The 18,045-nt window shown below is 48.6% G+C and overlaps 7 protein-coding genes across 7 annotated transcripts; 4 read left to right on the top strand and 3 right to left on the bottom strand.

Annotated features, from left to right (window-relative positions):
* Positions 1 to 94: 94 nt before the first annotated feature.
* Positions 95 to 769, bottom strand: EDB93DRAFT_225640 (uncharacterized protein). Its single transcript, XM_041455785.1, has one exon. The coding sequence runs from the start codon at positions 629 to 631 to the stop codon at positions 242 to 244; it is 390 nt and encodes a 129-aa protein (XP_041309446.1). The 5' UTR covers positions 632 to 769; the 3' UTR covers positions 95 to 241.
* A 258-nt stretch (positions 770 to 1,027) lies between these two features.
* On the top strand, positions 1,028 to 3,708 carry EDB93DRAFT_1135630 (uncharacterized protein). The gene is made up of 7 exons (XM_041449124.1): positions 1,028 to 1,124; positions 1,188 to 1,388; positions 1,439 to 1,833; positions 1,889 to 2,041; positions 2,095 to 2,340; positions 2,393 to 3,025; positions 3,076 to 3,708. Exons 2-7 carry the CDS (start codon positions 1,255 to 1,257, stop codon positions 3,666 to 3,668), a joined length of 2,154 nt encoding a protein of 717 aa, XP_041309445.1. The 5' UTR covers positions 1,028 to 1,124; positions 1,188 to 1,254; the 3' UTR covers positions 3,669 to 3,708.
* Positions 3,709 to 3,813: 105 nt separating this feature from the next.
* Positions 3,814 to 5,359, top strand: EDB93DRAFT_1336374 (Ribokinase-like protein). Its single transcript, XM_041455331.1, has 5 exons — positions 3,814 to 4,072; positions 4,127 to 4,202; positions 4,259 to 4,425; positions 4,478 to 5,090; positions 5,143 to 5,359. The coding sequence occupies exons 1-5, from the start codon at positions 3,933 to 3,935 to the stop codon at positions 5,182 to 5,184; spliced, it is 1,038 nt and encodes a 345-aa protein (XP_041309444.1). The 5' UTR covers positions 3,814 to 3,932; the 3' UTR covers positions 5,185 to 5,359.
* On the bottom strand, positions 5,342 to 7,408 carry EDB93DRAFT_1135619 (uncharacterized protein). The gene is made up of 8 exons (XM_041449123.1): positions 7,111 to 7,408; positions 6,878 to 7,044; positions 6,781 to 6,814; positions 6,688 to 6,719; positions 6,420 to 6,634; positions 5,641 to 6,372; positions 5,570 to 5,586; positions 5,342 to 5,503 (listed from the first exon to the last, which is right to left on the bottom strand). The coding sequence occupies exons 1-8, from the start codon at positions 7,132 to 7,134 to the stop codon at positions 5,471 to 5,473; spliced, it is 1,254 nt and encodes a 417-aa protein (XP_041309443.1). The 5' UTR covers positions 7,135 to 7,408; the 3' UTR covers positions 5,342 to 5,470.
* Positions 7,409 to 7,411: 3 nt separating this feature from the next.
* EDB93DRAFT_1135611 (CRAL TRIO domain-containing protein) lies at positions 7,412 to 9,342 on the bottom strand. Its single transcript, XM_041449122.1, has 8 exons — positions 9,183 to 9,342; positions 8,942 to 9,133; positions 8,855 to 8,883; positions 8,697 to 8,804; positions 8,413 to 8,650; positions 8,247 to 8,362; positions 8,096 to 8,188; positions 7,412 to 8,050 (listed from the first exon to the last, which is right to left on the bottom strand). Exons 1-8 carry the CDS (start codon positions 9,282 to 9,284, stop codon positions 7,912 to 7,914), a joined length of 1,017 nt encoding a protein of 338 aa, XP_041309442.1. The 5' UTR covers positions 9,285 to 9,342; the 3' UTR covers positions 7,412 to 7,911.
* A 2,366-nt stretch (positions 9,343 to 11,708) lies between these two features.
* EDB93DRAFT_1082404 (H/ACA ribonucleoprotein complex, subunit Nop10) lies at positions 11,709 to 12,036 on the top strand (the record flags this gene model as incomplete). Its single annotated transcript, XM_041445681.1, has 3 exons — positions 11,709 to 11,762; positions 11,818 to 11,860; positions 11,939 to 12,036. 3 exons carry the CDS (start codon positions 11,709 to 11,711, stop codon positions 12,034 to 12,036), a joined length of 195 nt encoding a protein of 64 aa, XP_041309441.1.
* Positions 12,037 to 12,874: 838 nt separating this feature from the next.
* Positions 12,875 to 18,017, top strand: EDB93DRAFT_1327380 (glycosyltransferase family 2 protein). Its single transcript, XM_041455085.1, has 6 exons — positions 12,875 to 13,532; positions 13,581 to 13,859; positions 13,909 to 14,479; positions 14,528 to 15,990; positions 16,046 to 16,904; positions 16,960 to 18,017. Exons 1-6 carry the CDS (start codon positions 13,064 to 13,066, stop codon positions 17,672 to 17,674), a joined length of 4,356 nt encoding a protein of 1,451 aa, XP_041309440.1. The 5' UTR covers positions 12,875 to 13,063; the 3' UTR covers positions 17,675 to 18,017.
* The last annotated feature ends 28 nt before the right edge of the window (positions 18,018 to 18,045 follow it).

Raw genomic sequence — 18,045 nt, 5'->3', positions numbered from 1 at the left:
CAAGACGATCGCACAGAAAGCATTATCGGCGACCATTGACCACCTTTCAAAATTTCATGCTAGATCCTATATAGATAGGCTACGATCTGTATAACCAGAGATTGCTCAGAACCATTAGCACGCCATATCGAACTGAAATTTTGTAACAAGAATTTGTTCCTCGTTCAGACACTGGAGCGGATCGCCAAAAAAATGAATAAGAGTGATGATTCAGATAGAATACAAGGAATGATCATTTGACTCACTGAAGTCGCAAATTCTGCTCATTAGAGAAATCAGTGGCGATGTGGACCAGGATGACGTCTTCTCGGAAATCTGATGGTATCATGTTAGTGATACGAATACGATCTGCGAATTTGATTCCTCTGTCACGCTGGCAAAAAAGAATGAGTTGGATGTTGCGATTATGCTCGTTGGAGAAATCATGGCGGCCACGAAGCTTGGTGCATGAACCCTCGGTAGTAATCAAGATAGCGCTCTGGACCAGGATGGCAGCTTCGAAATTTGATGGCATCATGTTATTGATACGAATATGATCTGCGAACTTGACTCCTCTGTCGCACTGAAAAAAAAAGAACGAGTGGGAAGTTGGATAAATCATGGCGGCGATGAACGACAAAGCTTGGTGCATGAACCCGCGGTAGTAATCCAAATCAGAGTTAATTTTTTTTGGCGCCTGGAAGGAAAAAAAAAACGGAAGTCATGATGATGGGCGTATGTGGGCGCCAGAATGATCGAAAGAAGTCGATATGTGATGGCAGTCCAGGTCACGATGCTGAAGTTGAATTCAACCATGACTGTGGCTCAGAGCACTTCTCCATTAACATTCGAATTTCTACTGAGTTATCGACTGTCGTCTTGATTTCATGTCAGTTGAACAATAGCGTCGTTCTGGTTTAAAAGCGAAACGCGAACTGCATTTTCTTGCCCTCAACGACCTCATTTTCTATCTTCTACCAGTAACTCGTTAAGTTCATTGACATCATGGTCAACGGTAGTGCTGCTGGCTCCACTGCGCCAAAGACGCCTCCTCACGGCATTAATTCTGCCTCCGAGATCAAGTCCACCCCACTTGCAGTCGGCTCTGCCGCTGTCAGCGAACACATCAGTACTCTAGGCCTCAGGTACGTCAATCATTCTTTTTGCTCGTTCACTTATATATCGAACTTTGCCATGCACGCACGCAGGGTCAGGGATATCCGCCCATGGATCACTCGGGACATCGAGAATTACACAAAATGCGAAGCCGACGACATGCTGCAGGGGCTCCTCTGTGGCTTCGACAAGCGTCCTGACAGTGAGAAGTCGAAATTGTTTCAAGATTCTCTTGAAGCCGTCCTGGACATCTGCAACAACACTCCGGAAATCACGGATAACTTGACCGAATTGTAGGTAGAGAGTTCATACTATATGAAAGAAGCTGATCGCCTTCTCGTAGTGCCAATTGCGCCACAGAGCCTAGTTCGTACCCGTCCTTCGTGCGTGCGGCCAATGCTGCACTCCTCAAACTGAGGAACTTGGAAGTCTCCGGACTACCGGCTTCCCCGCACAACGACGACACCGACATCTTATTCCATTATAATGACAAGGATATAAAGCAAAGGCACCAAGGCGCAGAGTCTACGCGCAAGCCCGACGTCGTTCTCGTCTCTCGGAAAGCAGTGAAGGGTGCGGCGAAGGGTAGAGAGACTAAGAGTAAGGCTAAAGGTAAGGGCAAGAGCAAGAGCAAGGGCCAGGCTAGTACGGGTAACGACGACGACGACGAAGACCAAGATACCGAAGAGTTTTACGCGAACAAAGCGGCGAAAGAAGCCTCACGGAAACTTCAAATGGGTCGATGTTCGATCGACCGTGGAGTTCAAACGCAGCTCCACTATAAATCCTCCAGTATTGCCTTACAAAGTGTCAGAATACGCTCCTCCTAATCCAAGGCTCAGATATTTGAACCTTTGGAATGCAAAGGAAAACATTGAGCCAAGAGCTGCGGCTCCTGCTCCTGCCGCCGCTCCTACTCGAAGCTCGAACATGCCATCGAATGAACGTGAGCCATATAGAGCGTCTACCTGCACTTCATTGCTGACTTTCGCAATTCAGCGCAGGGTACGCGTACGTCCGAGCGGCTGAAAGTAAAATCAGACAGCAAACGTAAATCTGATCAGTTGGACGCCAACGAACCTGGTTCCAAGCGTCAGAAGAAAACCGATGAGATCCCCGCGGACCAGAAGGAACCCAAGGAGGAACCTGAAAAGATTCATCCAAACGTCCAGAATGGTCTCTATGTCGCGGAGATATTCGCCGCCAACATCGCGCTGCAGTGCGTTATATCATATGTGGTGAACAGTAAGTCAACTGAATATCTTAGACCTCTCGTTAAATTGATCGCCCGTACTAGATGATATCATTTACATATGGTACTTTGATCGAGAAAATGCCATCCAATGCGCGGGCATCAACTTCATCAAGGATCTTCCCCGGTTCCTTGTGCTACTGCTTGCCATGCAGCGCATGAGGGACGAGCAATGGGGCCATAATCCGAATTTCACCCACGTTCCCGGCGTTTCGTGCGACGTCGTCGTCGGAGATGTCGACCTGACATTGGACTTGAAGTCTGACACACGCATAACACACTTCGGTCTGCGCGGCCGCGCAACCAACATTTTTTCTGTGCGAAGCAAGTATCTTTCGGACATACAGAAGAGGGAGGTTTGTGGCAATGATTCGAAGGAACTGGTCGCCAAGCTCTATTGGCCAGAAGAGCGACGTCAGAGCGAGGACGAGATCCTCCAGAACATCTATGACATTGCGAGCAAGGAGTCGACGGTGAAGGGCCACATCCCGGACATGGTGTGGTTCCACAAATTCGACGAGACATCCACAACAAGAATCAGGAAGTCGCTAGGAATTCAAGACGCTGACGCTGAAGGGGGCAGTCGCGTTTTGTATATAATCGTGTTCAGGAAACTCATCCCAATCACGTCGCTGAGCGGAGACGATTTTCTCAGCGCATGGTGGCAAGTTGTTCTATGTACGTCTGATTTTTCTTGCACTCTTCATTGTCCCTGACTGAGCCGACAGGCCATTACACACTTTGGAAGCACGATGTCCATCACCGCGACATCAGTCCCAACAATCTCATGGTCTACATGTTGAACGGTCAATGGATCGGGGTCCTCAATGACTACGACCTATCATCGATCAAACGCGATGGACCCAGCGGGAAGGAGCGGACAGGAACAGTTCCATTCATGGCACTCGATTTGCTCGACGAAGACGGCCTCGAAGGCAAAGTCACACACTTGTACCGGCATGATGCTGAGTCGTTAGTGTGGGTCCTCGTCTGGGTCTGTCTTAGGTACCAAGGAGGGAAGTTGATAAAGAATGGCAGACCGCTCGATGAATGGCTCAAAGTGGGTGCTATTGCATGTGGGGAGAAAAAATCAGTCTTCCAGCGGAAGCTTCGGCATGGGACCACCGAGGCCAGCCACATACAACCCTCGCCGTCACACCAATCTAACTGGAAGATAGCGGTAGCTTGCCTGAGCACCCTCCATCATACTGGCCTGGCCAAACCGGACGAAAATGACTATATTCTTCAGACGTGGCTTTTGGATAACTTAAAGTCTGTCTCTCCAGGCATTGTAGCTCACTATCCCATCAGTGTATCATAAGCTTCATACAGTCCTGTATCACGTAAATACGTCCTTTGTAGTGATAAAATAAATTTTAGAGACCTGAAACTGTACATTTGCACTACTTGAAGTACGTTATATTTGTAGCTGGAATAGCTTTAATTAGCAATCACGTCAACGAGATCTTGTGCTGTGTAGCAGCTGACGTTGGCATGGAAAATTATCTGTATCCATCACACGTCGATTAGATATCGGCTTCTTGTTCTCATCAAAGTTCACATCATCGTTTGATCTCGTACCACCATGGCCTCTCAGACATACCAACTCTTTTGCATTGGTAACCCCCTCCTCGACGTGCAGGTTACTAACGGTGAAGAGCTGCTCAAGAAGTATGATCTGAAGGCCAACGATGCCATCCTTGCGGAGGAAAAGCACATGTCGATGTGAGTATCCGATAACCGTTCTCCACATCAAACATTCATCGTCGACGCCTACAGCTACGAGGAGATCGTGAAACACAAGGTCACATACGTTGCTGGCGGTGCTTCTCAAAACGCCGCCCGAGGAGCAGCAGTAAGTTTTTAGGCTCTAATCACGCCTCATGTTTCAGATGCTGACAACTCCCACAGTATGTTCTTCCTGCCAATTCAGTGGTTTACACTGGCTGTGTGGGAGATGACGACCTGGCAGAACAACTGCGCGAGGCAAACAGGCGTGAGGGCCTGAAGGAGGTCTACCTCGTCAAACCAGGCCAAAAGACGGGCGCATGTGCCGTCGTCCTCACAGGGCACCATCGGTAAGGCCAACATCGTCAATTTTGTAGCACCAAACTCAATCAGTAATATTAGCTCCCTGGTCACGACCCTCCGTGCAGCTGAGATGTTCGAGCAATCGCATCTCTCTTCCCCCGCCGTAGCACCTTTGGTAGACGCCGCAAAAGTCTTCTACGTAGAAGGCTTTTTCCTAACGCACGGCACACCCGTCGTGCTCGAGCTCAGCCAAAAAGCATCCGCTGCTTCCAAGGTGTTTGCAATGAACTTCTCGGCGCCTTTCATTCCGCAGTTCTTCGGCGCCCAGCTGCAGTCCGTCCTCCCCTTCTGCGACATCATCATCGGGAACGAGACCGAGGCTGAGGCATACGCAACCGCAAACAATCTGCCAGACACCAAGGACCTTGCTGCGATTGCCAAGGCTGTTGCTGTTTCCCCTAAATCGAACAAGTCTCGCCCGCGTGTCGTGGTTTTCACGCACGGCGCTGAGTCTACTATTTTGGTATCATCCGCCGAACCTGATAGCCCGAAGGTCTTCAAAGTCAGCCCCATTAGCGCAGAACTGATCGTCGACACCAATGGTGCTGGTGATGCGTTCGCGGGTGGTTTCCTCGGCGCGTACGTCGCTGGTAAGAGCTTGGATGAGTGTGTTGAGGTCGGGCACAAGATGGGTGCCATGAGTGTCCAGCTTGTAAGTCGATGCTTTTTGGTGTCAAGGCATTCGCTAATTAGGAATCCATTAGGTTGGTCCCCAATACTTGTGGCCCAAGGTCTCCGTTCTTTAAACACGTTAAACTACCATATACACTTCGTGAATTCCCTACATATATCACGCTTTCAACAGCGAAATTTGTTGTATCCCTACCGATGTTCTTCATCACTCGCTTTCCACAAGCATGTAGCAACTGATATTTCGAATCTATGATTTCGATGATAATTAAGACTAAAGTGTTACAAAAAGCTCCAATGTTATGCACGGAAGACAAGCAATGTATACGTGAGTGTGAGTACAGTAAGGTAATGCATGTGAAGAACAGCGAAGAATAACATCAATAATCTAGAGTATGACTGTTATAGCGATGGAGGTGGGGATGCGAGGGATTCCTGGTTCAGTATGTCCAGCATCAGATCATACATATTAGGTTCTGCAGCAGTCATTGCGTTACCCACCTGAGTCAACAGCTCGGCTTTGTAGATACATATGAGCATCAATATTCGAATCATAGAAGAACAGAACGAACCTGGATTCAGCATAGGCTCTCCATCTTCTGTGAGCATGTGTTCCATTTCAGGTGGACGCTCGAAAGTGTGGGGTGGCGATTGGGTAGAATAGAATAGTTCAGGTGATTCTATATCGTGGCTGGACGTAAGTTCTCTTGACGTGTCGTTTCGTTCGATGCTACCTCCGGTAGAAGCTGAACTAGAATGGTGTGGTACCGATCGAGGGTCCACATGGCTGGGTGAGTGTATGCTATCCGGTGCACGTGATGACTCTCTTTCTGTCGTGACTTCTGCAGCAGGTTGATTGACCTTAAAAGATACTTTATGGTTTGTAGTTGGTGACACTGGTGAGATATCTAGTGAAGGATCGATGACAGGAGATCTTGATTCATTCCCATGGAAGTTTCCTGCTCCCGACGCAGAGGGGTCGCCGCCACTGTGCATACTTGTCCTCGTAGGACTACTAGTGCTCGACGAGTCGTCACAGGGTGAGGGAGAATGCGGCTGGACTCCGTTTTGTAGTTGGGCCATGAGTTCAGAGGGTGGTGGTGGGTGAGGCATTCCGCGATAGTATGAATAGTATGCAGGATGCGGATAGCCCATCGGTGGAATGGGCGGCGGTTGCGACCCGTCAGGAATCCAGGCGCTTTGGGGCCATGTTGCCTGGTGTAATCGAGCCGATGATGTCGGGAGTCCAACATTAGGAGGATATTGGCCTTCGACGACTACTCCAAGGGGTGGTGGTATGTATGCTATCACGATTGAGAGGGTGAAGTAGGTCAAGAACAAATACACCTACCACCTGCAGGCATAGTGTGCTGACGATAATAACTGTGTGGGCCTTGCGGACCGCCAATGGTACCAAGAGGGGGTGAAGAACCATCGGTTGGATTCTCTGCGCCTTTCGATGACGGCGATGGACTTCGGCTGTGAGATTGAGACCCTGATGCCCGGGGCTCGGTGCTACTTTTCTTCTTCTCCACCTCCATGGGTTCGATGATTACGCCGTTGTGTCTGTGTATGATTCCAATCAGATATATTAACTGACACTCAACATATGACCATGCCTCGACTTCTGATGCCTTCGTAATGCATCAGTCTGCAGGATTCATGTATTATTAATTGCATTATATGAATGAATGTGACCAAGAATAACGTACTCGTGTAAACGTAGCATCGCATTGTGGACATGCACTACAGGGGTATAGATACGTCAGAACCGCGTCGCGTATCATACATGCTTGAATAAGCACTCACAATCCTGGGACAGAGTGTAATTTGGTAGTTCGCTGGTGCCGTTTCAGATCGGCCTCCCGAGCAAACTGCTTGTTGCAACCATCGATTTTGCATGGCCATATTCCAGTCTCTGTCACCTTTTTCTTCTGAGTCGTCTTTCTCTTCTGAGACTCTTTTTTTTGTTCCGACTATATTTCAGCCACAATAGATTCAGGTGGCTGATAAGCACAATTCAATCCGCGAACGCTACGCACTGTCTGTTTTGCTTGTCGAACCATCTCGGATGGTGCGCTGCACTAGATCAGCCCGTTCAGACTTAAGATGATCCTGATTTTTTTGTTCAGAATTTATTGGAGTTGGATTGCGCTCGTCAATATGTGCTGTGGCTAAACCTGTGGCTGACGTCCGTGCGGCGGCGGGGGAATTTGGGCGATGGCAGAATGTGGCAGAAGGCGTCCGCGACTCGTGGCATAAGCACGGGGGCTTATGTCATCTTGCTAATTTGAGTTGTTCAAGTTCGTAATTTTGCTTGGGACTCATAAGGAGTTGATGAAAAAGTTTGCGAAGGCGAGGCCAGGGCCTGATAGTATTTAAGGTAGGGTTCGAAGACTTCTGTGTCAACATGTACAGGTCAGTATTACAGCGCACATTTCTCTTAAGTGACTATATATAGACGATTTCAATGCAATCACAACACGTGATAAGTAATTATGGCCACAGCAAGATGGATTCACTCAGCGACTCTCCGTATCGTCCACGGTAGCACAACAAGCCGATAAGAATGCAGGTTTAGAACATGGTTCTGTCAGTTGGACCGGATGATGTCGGAGCATCACTACCCTGGACGTTGAACATTCTTGCACCGACGAAGAGGACCAGGGGCCGAGCATTGCAACGGTGAGCGCTGAGCTGTGGCACTCAGAGAGCTACGCGGTGATTCAGGGAGGTTGCTTGTAATATATGTACCAATGATTCGAAGACCATGTTATACAGCCGCCTCTATGTTGAATTACAGTGCTGTATAGCGTACAATCATCAAAATATACCTGAGTGATCTACAACGCCTCGATTAACTCGGGGGAAGCGGGTGTTGCATCGGGTGAAGCGAGCGCCTTGGTCTCTCCAGCAGATATGACAGACGCAGTGGTGGAGGAGTTAGAAGTGGGTGATGCAGTACTAGGTTCGATATCCGCGCTGTCATCGTTCAGAAAATGCATCATCTAGTGGGCAGAGACTTACTCGGAATGTTCTGAAAGCAGTTTTCCATGAATATCCTTTGGTCCGTCAAAATAGCCTTCTAAGCGGGTACCGTCTTCAGCGATGCCGCAGAAACTGATGATGTTAGAACTCGTATCATTGATAGAGGAATAAAAGTTCCCTAGAAACTTACTCAACGATTTGTTTCCAGTATGTCTCGTGATCGAATTCGAACTCAAAGTCGCCTCCGAATTCAGAGTCCAGCTGAGACTTGGGAATGAGGTCAAGAAGATCAGGATTAAACCTCATCTATAGTCCGTCAAGTCACATTTCCCACACAAATACAAGATAACGCGCACCTTGTCCCGGGTGACAGGATCCAAGAACGGCGAAATGCCTTTGTAGAAGAAGTTAAGCAACATTGGGAGGTTGGTGACAATCGCACGACCGAGAGTTTCTACGTAGTGCTGCTGAAGGATCGTTAGCACTTTACTGGCAACGGATATGGAAGGGTTGGTGCGAAGCGTTGTGGATCTATAATCTACGATGATAACCAGCGACTCTTGTCCTGGGGGCATCATGTCCTTTGCGCGTTCTCTGCACTCCTGTGAGATGACGTTGAATGAGAGGACTAAGGACTTACAGCCACCAGACGAGGTGTCTTAGCTGCCTAGGACTGGTTTCGGTATTTTCACGACCAGGGCGCATATAAATGATGGGTCTGCCATCTTTATCGAACCCATTTAAGAGGCTGTGTTCCATTGATTAATTCTGTACACGAAGTGGGGAAGAGTTACATACATCTTCCCTGTCTCAGCTTCTATCTTCACCTGCGTTTTGGCAACTGTGTATGCATTAATATTATCTTTGAATTGAATATGCACATACATCATCAGGTCTGATTAACTCTGGTCGGAACTCTCTCCTCCATTTGATCGTTCCTTCTATTCTACGCTTTGCATCAGGGAGTTTCCATTTTGCCGCGCGCATGTACCGAGGCATGGTATCTGGCTTGTTCAACCATCGCAGCTCCCATTTATAGTACGGGTCTGATGGGTCCAGAAGCAGGGTATCTGCATACTTTTTACGACGACTCAGGTAACGGTTGAAAGAAAAACAAGTGCCATACCTCACGTAATGCCTTTATATGGGTTTGTTGTTCATCAGAGTACTGATGTATGGGATGCACGACAGTACCAGGCACTGGGGCAGTAAAAACAGCTTTAACCATGGTATGAAATGAAGAGTTCGGTGAAAGAAATCAAATAAACAACTGCACGTGGCTGCCCACTGGTGTCACGCGTGGACTTGGCGTGGAGTCGTGGACCCACATAGCTTTTGGATAGGGTGCTGACTTTTCTGGCAAGCGTGTGGGAAACCCAGGGTGATGATGGTAGATTTTGTACACCCGCTAAAGTAGGTTTTACTCCTCGATCTGCGGATTAGCACGTCTGTCCACTGGCCACAGACATACATCATAAATGAAATATTCTGAGTCTTGTTAACCCGTGACCTCCGAGCTGAACTCACCGCCATGGACTGCGCAGTACTCTTGATTTCGTCGCGACTATTGACAGGTGTCAGCGTAAATGACGGAAAATGTGACACATTCCGGAAAGTTAATTTTGTTCATAGCTTGCTTGCAGACTCGCCCAACTTGAATGTCCTGCAGGAACGATCAGGACTTCAGGCCAACGACAACCCAAAACTGCGCCTTGTCGTGCCAGCCAGGCGGAATATGCAAAGAGACATGAAAAAGGCATCCTCCATCTGTCATGATACCAGTGCAGCACGCTGGCCCAGTTCCCTCAATGCAGATGATCTCGTCAGATCTTAGACGTCAGAATAAGTCGTTCAGCACTTGTGTCTCTGTGCGTGCGAGGTTGTGGCCAATCGAAAGACTGTGGCTACCATGATCAAGAACTTGGAATTTGAAACTAATCTTCTCGGCACTGACAACATGATGACATCTTTGAGCAAAACAGGAACACCGAAGCGCCTGTGATATCTACTCAACACCCAACATCATCTACTCCGCTTTCAAGGGCACAAAGACGTCGCTGATGAAAGTAGTTTTCGGTACGTGCCCTTACCACTTCGCCCAGTCTGCTTTTTTTTGCTTCAGAGCTGGTCCTTTGGGGTCATAGACCCTATGTGGGACATTGTCTGGTCATGAGCTTTCTATCATAGGACCAGTCTGCTTTTCAGCCCATCGTTCAGTCGGACCACCGTGAATCCAGGTCGGTGTCGGGTATAAAATTGGCAGAGAATCAAAGAATCAAATGGTCTACTCGATATTACAACAATAAATTTTTAGCAGGATTGACGTTAGCAACTGCGAGTACGGCTGTTAAAGACTAAGAACTTACGCATCTCGGCAACTCGACCAGCGCGTTCCGTGTGCATGCAGCTCAAATCAAGGATATCCATCAGGCTACAGCAAGGAAGGGGTCTAATTAGAATCACGAGGAAAAGTGGGTTCGAGCAAGTCAGCGGGGTTGGGCAGAGCGTGTTCTAGGCTGGAAGAGAAGGAAACGAGCTGATCTCTACAAGAATTGATTAGCATATTTATTGGGTTGAAGGCGTGGGCCTCGATGCAGCAAAAGTATGGAGGAACCTGGCTCTCTGGACTCAGGGGATAGCTGCACTTCCACTGCGCTCCACCGTAACCATACAGTCTCATCTAGCGAACCAGACTCGATGCGAGTAACATCCGGTGAGAACGAGACTGATTCATCCCACCCGGTGTGCCTCTTCACGGGCTCACCGGATGGCTATCCTGTTACTATATCCCACAGACGCGCCATTTTACACGCAAAGAACCAGACGTGGTACAAGGACCATTCTGTGAGGACAAGACTGATAAAACTGCATCAGTATGCTCCTCCAAGGGCTCACCCAATAGCTGTCCCGTCGCTGCATCCCATGTATATTCGGTAGCCATGGTTGAGTTGATGGGCGAGAATGGGAGCACTGATAAATACAGATGCACCGTGCTGTGCAAAATCGTGCCGACAAACAATTGAATGAATCTTTGTTCGTCCATAGTGGTAGACCGCAAATCTTCGTGTCCAGAATGGCTCCGATATACATAGTCAACCGTACAAACTTGAGAACAAGATATCTCACAAAACGTTGTGTTTACAAGACAACGCTCCGTGTATGCAAATGGATGTTTGAGTTTTCAAAGGGCAATTCCTTGACTAAAGGTGAAATTCTCTTGAGGCGCATACCAAGCAGCCAAGAGGGGAGGCGGAGAACTGCAAATTAGATGGTAAGAAACTGCCGCGTATGATGAACGACCGGGCGTACCGAAAGGATAAGCGCTAGAAACGGCAGCTACCCAACAGGTCAGGCATCACTCAAGTTCCAGCTGCTTCAACTTCTGACGTTGAGGGTATTAGTACCGTGCACAAATTATTCCAATCGATGGATAGGCGCAGGTTATTGTGTGCACACTGCACGTCACAATGCATGCGCAATGATCGAGATACTGTAGGAGGCAAATAAATAGGCATCGAGGAGCTATCGAGAGGCGACAAGTCCGGTTTTTAGCCATAATTATGTAACAAGAAACTGGCAGCGTGAGAACACTGGAGATTATTTTGTGATTTTGCACTCATCGTTTGCCAGCGTTCACGAGTCATTCGCAGCCATGCATCTTATGTATACGCTAGACGAGAGTGGGAACAGAATATACACTTTGAATGTGAGCATCTTCACTGTCATGGAAAGGGAGGCACTCGTCTGACTCGCCGTTTCAGAAAACAACAGATACAGGCCGAATTACCAAGTCTGCACACCCAGGTTCGTTTCTCCTGGTTCAAAAATTTCCGGCTCAAGAGCGTGCATACCTTGGCGTACTGATACTCCTTGTCCATACAGCACGTTTCTCGCCCGATGATAAATTCTCGAGGCACCGTGTTACTCTTAAAAAGCGTTATGGTGTCCTGTTAACTCAGCTCCCTAGCAAGCCTATGTGATTGGGGCCAGGTGAAATTGATGCGGCACTGCGACAAATCCTAGGGTACATATCATGTTCAAACAACGTCTTATGTCGCTCAAACTGAATTCCAAACACTTTGAATACTCGTCAATGATCGACATATGAGTGTCCGCCTGCGTGTAGGCCATGTATTAACTTTTCACCATATTCACAGTGCTTGTCCTCTGTGTCCGTACTACTACTGTGCAACTTGCGTCTCAGGCGTGTTGCCTCTGATTCGTTGATCTAATGCTGGTTTTGGCAGATAGTGTCAAGTGTAGTCTCACTGTATGCAGTGCGACTTTGATCTGGGAGTCTAATGTAGAATATATAAACACACCTGCATCATATGCATGATTGGCGGGGCAGGACGGCGTCGAAATAGTTATGCCCACGTCCGGATCTGCCGGACAAAATTACGTCCGAGTACCAATGGTACCTCTACCGAATTATGCCTCCTCACACGGGTTACAGAGTACGCCGGGTAACAACAGCTAGCGCCCGCCGGATGGGAATGTGTGGATAAAAATAAGTGCTGCGTTTTGTTACCGTATGGCATATGCTCGTTGTCCTCGTGTTGCTGAGAGCACAGCATGTTCAACGACTCGGATGACTGGCTAAACGAAGTTTGGAGTAAGCTAAAATTGTTCAAGTACTGTGGAGAGTCCAACAACCATACCTCAGCTTGAGCAGTATATGCTGTTTTTTGTACTGATATTACTTTGTTTTCTAATGAGTGTCGACATGGCGAGAGCAATGAACATTCAAAACACGATGATTTTCATGTAAACGTGTGTCCGAAAATAGTCACCTGGTTTGTTTTGACCTGCTCGTGGCAAAAAACGACGAATAGAGAGGCCTTCAAATTGCCTTGCCGCTTGCGCCACTACACGGGGCAGCAGCCACTTCCCATTCCCTTCAACCGAATCCGCCGCTCTTTGCTCTCACTATCACAAGCAGCGCTGCCGACCTCTACGACAGTGACTACGTCAGGGTGATCCTAGACCTTCCTTGACTGTAAAACAATGGATTATCGTGATCGAAGACCTCCAAGGTCTGCCTACCACCAGCAGTATCACCCATCGCCCCAGCAGTCTCCTCCCGTCTATCCACAGCAGCAGTATTCTGGGCATAGCCATTCATCTTCGCCATCACCTGCGAGCGCCTACTCGCAGCAGCGGCCAGCCTTCAACCAGTTTCAAGAGGGCAGGACACAAAATATCTCTTTCCAAAGCACTGAGCGTGGTGATAGGCAGAGTGCCCTGGATCAGCAACGCCAACGTACACTACCCTCTGCATACGAAAACCAACTTTCACCTACTGTCGGCTCTGCAGGAGCAGATCATGTCGATCCTGCACGAGTGGGGCGGAAAAAGAGTTTAGTAAAACCAGATAGGGAGAAGATCGACCCTGGCCACAGGCAGTGGCACTACCGCACTCATGCGGCACAGATGCAGAACGAGGGGACTGGTAGAGTGGGCGTTCAGCCATCAAGTGCGTATTTCTGCCCTGGTAGCATGTTGTCTAACTCATCATTTTTAGCTACTGGTAATTATCCGCAGAAAGCAATGCTCCGCAGGGGAAAATCTTTTCTTGGGCGTGAAGAGGACGTGCAGGAGTCAGGACTTGCCCTCTTTAAACGGGGCGCAACCCTTCGACGCAAGCGCCCAGCATCCACTCAGTCTGCCGCGCCACTAACAGCACCTGACCACCAGTCACGCAAATGCCTCGATACCATCGGACCAGGGCCCAAGGATGCTTGGTTTATTTACTGTTACATCATTACCTGTTGGATTCCTCACTTCATTTTCCGGGCATGCGGTGGGCATTTTTGTATGGCTTCCCTGTAAGATTGCTTATTTTTTGTCAGGCATCCGCACGCCAGATGCGCAACGTGCATGGCGCGAGAAAATAGGTCTTATCAGCATCATTTTGATAGAGATGTCTGCTGTCGGTTTCATCACATTCGGCTTCACAGAAACTGTTTGCGGCATTCCTCCAAATCGATTCCACCAGGGCCAGATTCAGAACAATTCGGTGATAATCCATGGCTATGACTACGACTTTTCCAACTTCAAGCATCCAGCCGTGGGGCCGTTCAACGGATCAACAAACCCGCTTCTGACTGGCGGATGGAACCTCCCCAGTAATGATGCAAGTTTCTTGTTCCAGATCACCAATGATAATTGCTTGGGCATCATCACGAAGGCGAACGGTTCCAGTATCACGGGCAGTGGACAAATGTTGGACTGGTACTTCCCCTGTAATGTGTTCAATCCACAGTCAAACGCACAGAATGTGTCAGGATATGGAGACTCGACGAACTGTCATGTATCTTCAACAGCAAGGCAGGGGTTAGCTGCGATGAAGCCTCAGGGGCAGGTCTACTACACGTGGGATGATGTCGCAGCTTCCAATCGCAATTTGGCCGTTTTCGAGTCGTGAGTTTCTACGTAGTTCATATTTTCATGTTTTCACCATTTTTCTAGCAACGTCCTCGACCTAGATCTCCTACAGTGGCTCAGCACTACTGAGGTGCAGTACCCTGCTCTTTTCGATGAGATGAAGAATGCAGACGGAACGTACAATGGAAAAGACCTTTCTATGATGTTCATGCGATCAAACCAGCACCAGGTCGGCAAGTGCCTCGAGGACGTGATCACGGTCGGGTTTATTGATACCAACTCAATCGGTTGCGTTGCCTCTGAGGTCGTCCTCTATCTGTCTCTCGTGTTCATCATTGGTGTTGTCGCTATTCGCTTTGTCATGGCCGTCATGTTCGCATGGTTTTTCTCATGGAAGCTTGGCAATTTCCCGCGGGAGACATACGAGCAACGCATGCAGCGCTCCGCCCAAATTGAGGACTGGTCAAATGATATCTACCGGCCTGCACCAAGCGAGTATCGTCCCAACGTGAGCAAGAACGGGTTACGGAATGGGAAGCTTGGGAAGAAAGGGTTCTTCCCGTCTACCTCTCGCTTCACACCACAGGAAAATATGCCCAAGGGTGCCTCTCCTAGACCTACCACAAATTACGGAATGGGAGATCCCTATAAGCGGAACACCACATACTCCACCAAGGCTTCTTCTAAAGTCAGTCCCCCTGATACACCATACCGTCAATCAAGAAGCACTATGTCGTTTGGTGATGTATCATCCCGCAATATCTCTCCTCGCTCCGCGTTCCTTGATACACCATGTCCGTTCCCTCTGCAGAATGTTGTGCCACAGCCTCCCCCCGATTTCGAACCGTTCAACTTTCCCCTCGCGCACACTATCTGCCTGGTCACGGCATACTCAGAGTCTGTCGAAGGTCTTCGTACAACGCTCGACTCTCTCGCAACGACAGATTACCCTAACAGCCACAAGCTTATTCTGGTCATTGCAGATGGTATGGTCAAAGGTGCTGGTAACTCAATGACGACGCCAGAGATTTGTCTTTCGATGATGAAAGACTTTGCCATCCCACCGGATGAAGTCGAGCCACACTCCTATGTTGCCATTGCTGATGGGCACAAGCGTCATAACATGGCAAAGGTCTATGCCGGTTTCTATGACTACAATGATGCCTCGGTCGAGGTCTCAAAGCAGCAGCGCGTTCCGATGGTTGTCGTTGCCAAAGTTGGCAACCCGCTAGAGGCAAACGATGCAAAGCCCGGAAACAGAGGCAAGCGTGACTCGCAGATTGTGCTCATGGGATTCTTACAGAAGGTCATGTTTGACGAGCGGATGACGACGTTTGAATATGAGTTTTTCAATTCCATGTGGCGGGTGACGGGTGTCAGCCCAGATCGATACGAGCTTGTGCTTTGCGTTGATGCGGATACCAAGGTGTTCCCGGATTCGTTGACTCGCATGGTGTCATGCATGGTTGTGGACGTTGAGATCATGGGTCTGTGCGGAGAGACAAAGATTGCGAATAAAGCGGATAATTTCGTGACGATGATGCAGGGTATGATTTGTCTGTTGGTGTCTGTAAGAACCTAACCCTAATTTTTACCTCGCAGTCTTCGAGTACTACATCTCACACCACATGACTAAGGCGTTCGAAGCCATGTTTGGTGGTGTTACTTGTCTGCCCGGTTGCTTCAGTATGTACCGGATCAAGGCTCCCAAGGGTGACACTGGGTACTGGGTTCCTGTCCTGGCAAACCCCGATATTGTGGAACGGTACTCAGAGAACGTTGTCGACACTTTGCACAAGAAAAACCTGTTACTCCTCGGAGAAGATCGATACCTCACAACCCTGCTGCTCAAGACATTCCCGCGGCGCAAGAACATGTTCTGCCCCCAGGCAGTCTGCAAGACCATCGTCCCTGACACCTTCCGCGTTCTGCTCTCCCAACGTCGTCGATGGATTAATTCGACGATTCATAATCTGTTTGAGCTCGTTCTTGTCCGCGATCTTTGCGGAACATTCTGTTTCTCGATGCAGTTCGTCGTGGGTATGGAGCTTGTGGGAACGCTCGTCTTGCCTGCCGCTATTAGTTTCACTCTCTACCTCATCATCATCTCTATCATTCCTGGCGGTACTAACACTACCATTCCTCTCGTGCTGCTTGCTATCGTCCTGGGTTTACCCGGTCTTCTCATTGTCGTAACGTCACGCAAGGTCGCTTATGTCGGGTGGATGATCGTCTATTTGATTTCGTTGCCCATATGGAACGGTCTTCTTCCTGCCTATGCGTTCTGGCACTTTGATGACTTCTCATGGGGTCAGACGCGGCAAGTTGCAGGTGATAAGGGTGCCAACCATGGTGATAAGGAGGGAGAATTCGACTCTTCGCATATCGTTATGAAGCGCTGGGCTGAGTTCGAGCGTGATAGGCGATGGAAGAGTGGAGTGCAATCTCGTGATTCGACTTTGTAAGTCTTGTGATCGGTGATGTGCTCTGTTTCTTATCGTTGACTCCCATTACAGCAACAATCGGTACTCGATGGCATCAAACTCTGATGTCAACCATAATGGTGGTGTTGACTCGTCAACGACAGAGTCTACACCCAGTGTACCTTACGTGTCTGGTACTCGGTCAAGACACGACAGTAACGGCCTTCTTACGCTTCCTGCACCGCTTTCCGTCAGTAAGAACCCCACCTCTGTAACATCAACCTCGTCAGCCGCTATGTCACGCTCTAGCGAGGATGTTGTTTATTCAGACGGCGGCTCCACCTCTAATCAACGACTGGTTTCTGCCCAGTCAGATCAATACGTCGACTCGTATGCTGAATCTCCGACGCCGCGGTACCCTCAGTTCGATGCTCACGTTGCCCGGGCAGGGGGTGTTCTTCGCAATCAGACCATATCTAGCCAATACCCTGGAGAGACCCAGAACCCATTCCGTTCCGAACCACATGTGGCTACGTATGACGATCAGTATGGTGGCTATAGTGCCGAACCGGAAGATATGTCACCGCCACCTGTACCCAGCAAATATCCACAAGGGGGCCGTGGGGTCAGCTTGTCTGACAATGGACCTGTTCCTGGGCCTGAGGGTGTTCGTAGAGTAGCGAGACCATCAGTCCGTCGGTCCACATCACAGGCGCCTCAAAACCGATACTCTCGTTCGTCAACAGCATTTAATCTGCCACCTGGTGCAGCGCCTCCGCATCCTGGAGGATATGGAAGCGGATATTAAAGACACGTTCTATTTTTGATTTCATGTGACATTCTTTGATATCAGGTTCCGAACTTTTGGCTGGCCAGTGAATTTATGGATGCTCTTCGTTTGCTCTCTTTGGAATACTTATACATGTCATATTTATGGTGATACCTCACGACTTTTATTCCTGTCTTTCCTTTACTTTACCTTAGCGTGCGCAGTTGATCTGAACAGTATCACAAACGCGATATTTCTGTAATATTTCAATTTTGATGCCTGAGATATCGTTCAGATTAATTACATGCATCGTCCACTCCTTATACATACTAGAGGACTTTTTGTAGCAAAAAATGCCAAGTTTTGAATACAGTATAGCCCAGGGTTAATGTCGTGGAAGTATTTGGTTT

Source organism: Suillus bovinus (genome assembly GCF_016758785.1).
Source record: "Suillus bovinus strain UH-Sbo-P2 chromosome Unknown EDB93scaffold_16, whole genome shotgun sequence".
Classification (NCBI taxonomy): Eukaryota; Fungi; Basidiomycota; class Agaricomycetes; order Boletales; family Suillaceae; genus Suillus; species Suillus bovinus.
The sequence above is the reverse complement of the archived record's forward strand: the minus strand, read 5'-3'. Positions and strand labels throughout refer to the sequence as shown.

Bases quoted from the DNA above. Each gene is read 5' to 3' on its own strand.
- EDB93DRAFT_1336374 (XM_041455331.1), top strand. From the start codon at position 3,933: ATGGCCTCTCAGACATACCAACTCTTTTGCATTGGTAACCCCCTCCTC. The intron at 4,073-4,126 runs GTGAGTATCCGA...CGACGCCTACAG, and splicing joins GAGGAAAAGCACATGTCGAT to CTACGAGGAGATCGTGAAAC. The intron at 5,091-5,142 runs GTAAGTCGATGC...GGAATCCATTAG, and splicing joins GTGCCATGAGTGTCCAGCTT to GTTGGTCCCCAATACTTGTG.
- EDB93DRAFT_225640 (XM_041455785.1), bottom strand. From the start codon at position 631: ATGCACCAAGCTTTGTCGTTCATCGCCGCCATGATTTATCCAACTTCC.
- EDB93DRAFT_1135619 (XM_041449123.1), bottom strand. From the start codon at position 7,134: ATGGTTCGACAAGCAAAACAGACA. The intron at 7,045-7,110 runs GTGCGTAGCGTT...GCTGAAATATAG, and splicing joins TTCGACAAGCAAAACAGACA to TCGGAACAAAAAAAAGAGTC. The intron at 6,635-6,687 runs GCATGGTCATAT...AATCATACACAG, and splicing joins CGAAGGCATCAGAAGTCGAG to ACACAACGGCGTAATCATCG.
- EDB93DRAFT_1135611 (XM_041449122.1), bottom strand. From the start codon at position 9,284: ATGGTTAAAGCTGTTTTTACTGCCCCAGTGCCTGGTACTGTCGTGCAT. The intron at 8,884-8,941 runs GTATGTGCATAT...GCCAAAACGCAG, and splicing joins AGTTAATCAGACCTGATGAT to GTGAAGATAGAAGCTGAGAC. The intron at 8,805-8,854 runs GTATGTAACTCT...AATGGAACACAG, and splicing joins GAAGCTGAGACAGGGAAGAT to CCTCTTAAATGGGTTCGATA.
- EDB93DRAFT_1327380 (XM_041455085.1), top strand. From the start codon at position 13,064: ATGGATTATCGTGATCGAAGACCTCCAAGGTCTGCCTACCACCAGCAG. The intron at 14,480-14,527 runs GTGAGTTTCTAC...CCATTTTTCTAG, and splicing joins AATTTGGCCGTTTTCGAGTC to CAACGTCCTCGACCTAGATC. The intron at 15,991-16,045 runs GTATGATTTGTC...TTTACCTCGCAG, and splicing joins TTTCGTGACGATGATGCAGG to TCTTCGAGTACTACATCTCA.
- EDB93DRAFT_1135630 (XM_041449124.1), top strand. From the start codon at position 1,255: ATGCTGCAGGGGCTCCTCTGTGGCTTCGACAAGCGTCCTGACAGTGAG. The intron at 1,389-1,438 runs GTAGGTAGAGAG...GCCTTCTCGTAG, and splicing joins ACGGATAACTTGACCGAATT to TGCCAATTGCGCCACAGAGC. The intron at 3,026-3,075 runs GTACGTCTGATT...CTGAGCCGACAG, and splicing joins ATGGTGGCAAGTTGTTCTAT to GCCATTACACACTTTGGAAG.